Genomic DNA, 10110 nt, shown 5'->3' with positions numbered 1-10110 from the left:
GTCAGTAAACCAGTGCAGTTTGGTCATTTTCCTACTCAAACACCACTCAATTACCAGCTTTAGTAGGGGTGAGCAGGGAAATCACTAAACTGTGTTGGACCTAAAGGATGCCCCTGATGCACACCAAACATTTACAGTTTTTTGTCCATTTTTCTCTAAAAGTCTATTAGGTTTGGGCCCCCTCTGCTTGTCCCTGCCCACACATGGCTCACTTGCCCATGGACAGGCTGTGTAGGCTGGCCGCTGTGGTTGCTGGCAGTGGCTGGCAGAGTGAACAAGGGCAAGGCATGCCGGGAAAGTGGCGGTAAGAACTTGTCAAATGTAGTGGGTCCTTCAGCAGGCAAGGCAGTGGTGGAGGTGCATGGAAACCCAGGTATCCTGCGGATGGAGGGGAACGGGGGGCTTGAGTTGCTGATGGGCCGCCTGCTGTCCCGTTTCCCACCAGAGAGTGTAGGGACTGTGCCAGTGGGTGCAAGGGCATCTGGGGGAGCTGGGGCACCACCGGCCTGGCTGGATGGCTCTGGGATGCCCCATACACATCCCCCACCAGTTTCTTCATCTCCTCCAGTGAGCTGGACAGCATGAGGATGTAGTTGCGGGCCAACAGGAGGGTGGAGATCTTGGACAGCTTGCGCACAGAAGGGCCCTGAGCATAGGGCATCACCTCCCTGAGCCCATCCATGGCTTGGTTCAAGTCGTGCATGCGCTTGCGCTCGCGGCTGTTCACCTTGAGTCTCAGCTCCTGCAGGTTTTCCTTGGAGAGCTCACCACGGTTCCGATTCTTGCTTGAGGCGGCCTGAGGTCCTTCTGCTCTGGGACGTCCTGGCCGAATGGGCCCAGCTTCGTCTCCACAGTAGGCCTGGAACATCTTTTCAGAAAAGAAGCCACCGACAGCTGAGTCCATGGCAAGATCCGGGGTTGAGGAACGACTGCAGGTGGAACCGGTGTCTGAATCCATCTTTGAAGATCAGATATGGCAAAAGCTTTTTGCCTAAAAATATCCCACTTAAAACAAAATCAAAAAATGCCTTCCAAAAAAAAACTTTAAAGTGTGATCAATTCAGTGCTTTGCAGGACAAAACCTTAAGTAGCACTTGGATCTCTACGTTTAAGGATTGCTATGGTTTAGCAGTGCTCAAACATGCAGACCCTTGATCCTCTTGTCTGTAAGGGTGTCACTGAGGACTCCTGACTGAACCCCGGCTTTTATAGCCCTCTCCCCCACAAAAGACACAATGAGACGCATAATGTGACAGTAGACCTAGAGCCAATAACAGAAGGGACACACTTTCACCCAGCCCACATACCCCCTCCTAACCACTACTCCCCCAAACACAAAACACACATACACATTAACTACACCCGCCACTATTCACACATATGCGGAAAGTCTCTGCGCCCACATACTCGAACACAACCCTCACTAATGACACTTATAGGCCAGTTTCACAAATATGTGTAAGGATGTATGAAGATAAAAGGCCAGCTGATTATAGGTCAAGATTATGTTACAGTTAACTTTAATGGAGTAACAGTATTAGGATAATAGTGATGTATCTTACCGTTTAGCTGCATTAAATGAAGCCTATGGAAAGTTTTTAATGATTATCAAATGACTTTATGATGCAGTTATTCTTTAGTGGAATATCAGTCTAAATGCAATGATAACTCTGACATTCAGTTCCATTACTGTAATCATATGGATTTAAAAGTGATGTGAACAGACATGTTATGTTATAAATGTATCTTAGATGTAGATGATAATACAGCTGAGTTGCATTATTGATGTATGATATCTGATGTACAAAATACAAAAGACACTGGTCTAAAATTTTATATATATATATATATATATATATATATATATATATATATATATATATATATATATATATATATATGTGTATATATATATATATATATCCCAAATTTAGACTCTTCAGTCCATAAAACCTTCCACATCTCAGCATGTCCAGTTTTGATGCTCTACTGCAAATGTTCTTCTTTTCTCAGTGAGGCCTTCTTGACTGTTACACATTCTTTCAGACCCATAGCACTTAGTTTTTGGTGTATTCTTTCCTTATGGTATTATTTTTGATGGCCATTTTTTATTTTTGATGGCCTAGTCTGTGACTAGCCATCCACACCCTGCTAACTGCATGCTAACTGCTGAATTACATGGTTTATTGTAGCAGTAACCCCAAAGTCTTTTTGTGTGGATGTATTTGACATTGTGAGCTTATTCATGTATGTTTGCAATGGCCTCTCTTTATGGTCCCTTTATGATTCCTTCATGGTTAACTTCTGTTCTTTCAACGTTCTTGACCGTTAGTCGCTGTAAACACTGTCCTGGAGTAAACTTCAACAACATCTGCATTAATGGAAAACTAGGAGCAATTCAGTCCCAACTGACATTTGTGGGCTGAATTCCGAGGCTAAAGAGAGTGCGAAATCGTCCTGTGGAGAGAGGGAAGAAGGAGGAGAGGGGAGGAGGTAGTTAAAGAGACACTAAAGAGTGGGACCTGTATTGTTTGTCCCTTCACTGGGTCATAAAGGCTCCGTACTGGGACAGAAGTCTGTGGGACGGTGCTATTGCCCCCCAGTCTATCTGTTTAGCTTATAGAGCATTCATTAGCATCACTATCACACACTGCGTAATGCACTCCCCCTCACACGGCGGTAAACCTAATGTATGCTGTAATATTTTTGTGTTAATGATTAATTTTATTTAGTTTAATGAGAACTTTTCAGCTGTGTTAAAGTTAAAATATTAAAATATTAACACATTAGTGTAGGGCAGTGTTCATAAGGCTACACGACACCTACATAACCTACAATACTTCATGTCAACTGACATAGATCTACACAGACATTTATAAAGGCTTATTCCAACAAGTGTTAGTTGAACATGTCTGCTGCAGAGAACATACTTCTGCACATGTTAATGCACAATTAGTGTTTATTTGCTGAATTTGACAAAACAAAATGTGGCTTGTGCAAAAGTTATGGCACATACTATAATTTATATGTTTGATTTTTCCCAATATGTTTAACTCAGCAAATAAATGAAAATTGTGCACTAATATTTGCAGAGCAGTGCCATATTTAAGTTCTCTATTGATGATGTGTTAACTTATTTTCAGATAGAAAATCAACAAAACATGAAATTTGACCAGGGAATTTCAAACATTTGCAAGATTTGAGCTTTTAGGGGCTTTTAACTGTTCAGATGTCTGGTTCCTATCACCACCACTGTGAACAATTCTGACTCTGTAAGTTTCTCTACCAGAACATTTCACATCAAATCACACGGAGTGACTTTGTTTTTACATACTAATGACATTTTAAGGAAATGGTGGAATTTCTCTTTAACCAATTGTTATGCTGTAATGTTTTGTAGTGATTTAGGAACTAAAGAAGTAAAAGTAGAATAGAGAAGAGAAAGTGGAAATGGATAAAGTCGTAAAGATGACAGAGAGACAGAGAAAGAAAAAGAGAGAAGGAGAGAAGAAAAGGAACAAATGCACCTCAGGCTATATTCTCACCAGGTGACCTCTACTAGGTGCTTGGACCCCTTTGTGCTCTCAGTATGCTGCTGTGTGTATTGTTGTCAGAGTGAAGTGTGTTGCAGTGTGTTTTTACCGGTAGAAGTCCAGGCTGTGTGCTTGTTATTGAGAGCATATGGATGTTCTTATGGACTGGGCTCAGGGCCAGCAGAGTAACAGCCCTCAGCCAGGCCTAATTAGACTGAAAACTGGCAGACCCTTTAGTTACGGCCATTCACATGTCACACTCGTGTTAGGGGTATGAGTTAGAGTGATGTCCTGGTGAATTTTTGTCTCCCATGATACAAACAATGTAAATGTACCTCAACATGGTCCTTTAGGTCCAACCAAAGGCTCTACATCTCATTTTCAATGCAACATATATATATATCAATTTTTGCCGTTTTCGAGACACAATTTGAAAATGCCTGTTGCCCTTTACACTGTGTGTAAATTTCACAATGAATGGACTAAAAGAAACGGCCCAAAATGATGTAAAAAGAATTCTGGTTCCCTTGACTTACATTAAAAGTAAAATATGTTTTTGGCTTCTCCTGTAAAGTTACCATTTTCAAGATATAAGGTTTTGTTTCGACAGCAGTGATATATTTATAATGACCAGTCTGTTTATTTGGACCACACATTTGGAAGGTCTGAAAAGGGCTGATTTTACAAATATCTCCATAAACTTGTGAGTGAAACATGTCCAGACTGCCAAAACACAGCTCACACTAAAAAAGTAATGTATTTAATATACTTGATTTAAATGTGAACATAAAGTTTACAGGAATAATAGTAAGATATATTTCATCAGCACTGCTTGGTCTTTTAGTTTACCTATTTATGGTAATGACTGTACTATTGTAATATGCAGATATGATGTACATATTTCAGTTGAGTACATTCAGTACATCACTTGTTTCAAAGTATGCTGGAAAGTGCATGATTTGATTATTAGGGATGCACCTTCATGGGAGTCTTGGACCGATGCTGAAATGCCTCTCTCTTCCATCTATCCGCAGGATGATTTTGCACTCTCTTTAGCCTTGGAATTCAGCCCACGAATGTCCTTAGTTGGGACTGAATTACTCCTAGTTTTCCATTTTATGCAGATATCTGCTGATACCTTTACATAAACATATCTCTGCTGTCGGAACAAAACCCACAACATTTTGTCGTTTTTCAGTTTTTGACAAAATTTGAAAGTACTTGTTGCCTTTTACATTGGACCAAAAGAAACGGCCCAAAAGTACTTGGAAAAAAGTCTGGTTCCATTGACTTACATTAAAATTGAAGTATGTTTTTGCTTCCTCCTATAAAGTTCAATCAATTTGGAGCATTACAGAGAAATACAATCTTTTTTCTAATTTATTTCTAGGGTTACAAATGTAGTAAAATGAATGAAATGCAGATAATTTTAGATGACTAATCCTGCAGTAATTTTTTTACCAAATATCGATAATATCAAATCATCTGTCTGTGTTGAGAATTGTTTTTTTATTAATTACCTGCTGATACTGATATATTTCTAATATTATGCATTCCTATTAAACATATTATTATAGTAGAAGAGATATTTAGTAAGTGATTTGAAAATGTTCAGGGTGTAATTTAGTGGTGGTGAGGGTGAGGATGAGTCGTGAGCACTCAATAAATGCATGAGGGTGAGTTGAGAGTCTCATTCTTATTCATGTGTGTACTCTAGCTACAGGCCACACAGTGAGAGGGAGACGGATGGAGACGGAAAGAAAAGAGCGAGAGATTAAAGGCTCTTCAATGCATGAAAGAGTATCTATTCCTCCATCCATGTTAAAGCTAATCCCTCTGTCTTTAACCTGGCATTAAAGTGTTTAACTTTCCTCTCACTGCTGTGCTTACAGACCCCCACATTCAGCAGTGTGTTCTCCGGGGGTTTTAAGCGAGTTAAAGTGTTCAGGTGAGCAGAAAACGAGAGTTGTATGTCAGCAGCCTCAAAAGATCTCAGAGGATTAGAAACGACCAACCACAAACACACCACTGCATATTCCTGTCTTTGTGGTGTCTCTCTGCATGTAACCCAACCCTAGCATTAAAGCAGAGGTGGAAAATATGTGAGTGATTGAATTTTATGATTGTATTTAAAGGGTTTTCTGAGTTTTTATATGTAATGACGATGATGGTAAAATAGTAGAAAATCTAAAAATAATATTTAACCTACATGTCCTACATGAACCTCTCCACCATGAACAGCTTATTGTGAAACAATTGTAAAATAATGTCTCAGGCGTCATGTAATTTCATGTAATAACTTTCTTTGAGGGAACTTTTAGAGGCATTGAACTCTTCAGACATCTGGTTCCTATCACCAACACTGTGAACAGTTCTGACTCTGCACAATGGAACATTTCATATCAAACCACTCTGAATGACTCTGTTTACATCATAACTATTCAACTAATCAGTGGAATCCCCTTTTAAATAAACTCTTACAGACTTGCTATATAACACTATATGACATATATACATTTATGTATGACATATAGACTTGCTGTATGACACTATATGACACTATATGACATATATATATATGACCTATAAACCTGCTATATGACACTACATGACATATATATGACATATGGACTTGCTATATTGCACCATATGACATACATCTATGACATATTGACTTGCTATATGACACTATATGACATTTATGACATATAGACTTGCTATATGACACTATATGACATATAGACTTGCTGTATGACTATATGACATATAGATTTGCTATATGACAATATATGACATATATACATTTATATATCATATATGGACTTGCTATATTACACTCTATGACATATATCTCTGACATATAGATTTGCTATATGACACTACATGACATATATATGACGTATGGACTTGCTATATGACACTACATGACATATATATGACATATGGACTTGCTATATGACACTATATGACATATATACATTTATATATCATATATGGACTTGCTATATTACACTATATGACATATATCTCTGACATATAGATTTGCTATATGACACTACATGACATATATATGACATATGGACTTGCTATATGACACTATATGACATATAGACTTGCTGTATGACTATATGACATATAGATTTGCTATATGACACTATATGACATATATACATTTATATATCATGTATGGACTTGCTATATGACACTATATGACACACTGTTATTTATAAAAATGGACAAAAGTACATAACACAACTAAAAACAGTGCTACCAGTATGTCATACAGTATCAGAAGCTACATAAGCAAGTCTATTAGAGATTACTCAACAACATGGTTTAATTGTAGTGTGTAATGATTTAAACATGCAGTTGCTATGATGCTAATTGGTGGGCTATATGCTTCTATTATTTTTTGGCTACATTAGCCTCATAGCTCCAGTACAAAAACTAAAAAAGCACACTTTAGACACTTGTCTCACTGATGACTACATTTAGGATAAGGGCAACATTGTGTAGCACATCTTTTCTCTTCTTTTATGTATTTCTCCACATAGAGTGCAGACTAATGACCCCACAACCACAAAATGTTCATGTTTTCATCATCCTGGGGGGATTTCGTCCCCACCAAAAAGCAAAATGCACACACACACACACACACACACACACACACACACACACAGACCCAGATAAAGATAGTGATTTAGGAGGATCAGAGAGAGGAGATCCTCTTCAGCCCTCTCTCCATAATCCTAGTTTAGAACATGAACAAACAGTGCTGCAGTGTTTAAGGTCCAGAGCCTTTTTAGAGAGATAATCTCTCTCAGTGCTTCTCACTGCACTGCTTTAAATGCATTGCTCACTACATAGTCATTAATAGCCTATTTTCCACTTATTCCACTGTAATAAAACCTTCCAGAACATTCATGTAAGCAGGGCTACAGTGATGGAACATTAAACATTATGTAACTAATACTTACTCTTCCTTATAATACTAATTCAGACACTTATTAACCTTTTAAAATATTTATTTACACTAATAATACTTATGCTTGATGTATGTTCCTAATACTCTACACTTTGTTTATACTACACTCTTTAAAAAGATGGTTCTTCAAGGGTTCTTTAGTAAAGATGATGGTTCTGTATAGAACCTTGAACACTCAAAGAACCATTTGCATGCTTTAATGGTTCTTTGCATGGTGAAATGTTCTTCAGGTTGATGGAGAATGTGTTGTATATGGTTCTATTTAGAAATTCTTTGAAAATGGTTCTATATTACACCAAAAATGGTTCTGCTATTGATACAATGTCAAGCTTGTAACAATAGCAGAACTCTTTTTGGTGCTATATAGAGCCATATATAACATGTTCTCCATCAGTCTGAAGAACGATTTCACCATGTAGGCATGCAAATGGTCCTTTGAGTGTTCATGGTTCTATATAGAACCATTGTCTTTGTTAAAGAACCTTATAATATATTTTAATATATACTAATATATTTCACTTGTAATAGTGTAGTTATAGTTTACTTAAACCAATAATACATGTACTTATATTACTAATACTTATGCTCTGCTTATGCTAATAGTACTTATACTTTATTTATACTACTAGCATATTTTCTTGAACTTATTGCAAGTAAACCTTTTTTAATTATGTAACCTACTAATGCACACTAACCTATATTTATTCTTTAAATCTGCACGTATGTGAGTGTGGCTGATTGTAAATGTGTGTGTGTGTGTGTATGTATGTGTGTGTGTGTGTGTGTGTGTGTGTGTGTGTGTGTGTGTGTGTGTGTGTGAGCACTATAAAAGCACTGTGATTTATTAACCCACAGCCAGCTAAAATAATGGCGTTATTTAAAGTACATCAGGACAAGCACACAGAGAATTGCCCCAAGTGCTTTACAACCATCACTAACGAGCCCCATCACTTTCCCTAACAGAGAGAGAGAGAGAGGGAGGGAGAGAGAGAGAGAGAGAGAGAGAGAGAGAGAGAGAGAGAGAGAGCAGTGAAAAGTGTGCCAGCAGGCTGTCTGTTATAAAACCTTTATTCAAGTGTCTGAAACATCATAAATCACAGAACAAACTAGACAGAGGAGAAAGAGGAGAGGGGGGGGGGCGGCGCTGAGGGGGTGAGGCTTTTGTTTTAATACTGCAAGTTATTTCTTTAATCCTTACAAGTCGAGTTATTGCTGTTTTGCTATATATTTATTTTACATTACATGATTATTTATAGCTAAAACTAGTACACACACACACACACACACACACACACACACACACAGACACACACACACACACATATATAGGTGCCAAAATTTTGGAATACACACACACACACACACACACACACACACATATATATATGTCATTGTTGTCAGAGCAAAACCTCGTAACTACAAAGTGACAACTTTACAGGAAAAGGAAAAAACATACTTTATCCTTAATGTAAGTCAATGGAACCAGAATGTTTTTCAAATAATTTTGGGTCATTTCTTGTTATTTTCATGTTATTTTTATGTTTTTTTTTTTTCGGATATATTAAACAGTAAATAGGAATTGTGCACTACAAATACTGTACAGATAACTGCCGTATTTAAGAGTGGTCCTTGTATAGGATGTATTCAATTATTTTCACTTCAAATTAACAAAACTTGTAATGTGACCGGATATCTGCGAGTCTGACTATTTTCCATTTTTTCTTTTGTTGTCAAAAAATTACAAAACTGCAGCTTTTCTTTCCACAAAACAAGACTGCATGCAGAATCAGGGTTAAAAATCAAATCCCAAAACTGTTTTTTGTGTCAAAAAAAGTCTCAGTGAGGATGTTTTTGTAGCCATTTCCTCTTCATTATAATCACTGCATGCTTCTCATACTGGACTGTATGAAAAGCAGCTACGTTAAGGCCTTCCATAGCTTTCAGTGTCACACAGCTTCATAGCTTTCAGCTCAGTGATGCATTCCAGTGTTTCAGTGAACTAAACCTGTTTACCTGGAGATTTAGACCTGGAAATCACCCTGACTGGGACTTTATAGATGAAAGATCTTGTAGAATCTGCTAGAATGTCGTAACACAGTTCTAATGTGATTTCCAAACATGGTCAACAGACAGTGAAGATGAGGTTTGGTGAAAATTTACCTCAAGTGTAGTCGATCGGAGCTATGACGCTAATGTAGCTATCAAGTAATGGAAGTTTATGAGTAGCCAGTTAGCATTGTGCTAACTGCATGTGTAAATCATTGCACATTTGCCTCAATTAATGTCGAGTAATGATGGTTGAAGCAATCTGAACAAACCAATGTGCAATATGCTCCTCAGTATATGGAGCTTCGAACAAGCTGGGATACCCCTGCGTCAGAATGATGAGGTAGGCACCGGTCAGCCGTCGCGACGTTGAACCTCTCTAATGCTTGCCGATACGTTCATAAACATGAAGCGCCGTGTCGAAATGTGTCTGGCAGAAAACGGAGATCACTTCCAGCATCGCATGAAATGCAATCGATTACACACACGTCAAGGTGTGTAGCGTTTTTGTTTCATTCAGCTTGCTTCATCCTAACGGGAGTTACA

General features: G+C 38.0%; 1 protein-coding gene across 1 annotated transcript; it reads right to left on the bottom strand.

Annotated features, from left to right (window-relative positions):
• Nucleotides 1-208: 208 nt before the first annotated feature.
• Nucleotides 209-1000, bottom strand: olig4 (oligodendrocyte transcription factor 4). The gene has a single exon (XM_036573522.1). The coding sequence runs from the start codon at nt 956-958 to the stop codon at nt 209-211; it is 750 nt and encodes a 249-aa protein (XP_036429415.1). The 5' UTR covers nt 959-1000.
• Between the last annotated feature and the right edge of the window lie 9110 nt (nt 1001-10110).

The sequence above is a fragment of the Colossoma macropomum genome, unplaced genomic scaffold (genome assembly GCF_904425465.1).
Source record: "Colossoma macropomum unplaced genomic scaffold, Colossoma_macropomum, whole genome shotgun sequence".
Lineage (NCBI taxonomy): Eukaryota > Metazoa > Chordata > Actinopteri > Characiformes > Serrasalmidae > Colossoma > Colossoma macropomum.
The sequence above is the reverse complement of the archived record's forward strand: the minus strand, read 5'-3'. Positions and strand labels throughout refer to the sequence as shown.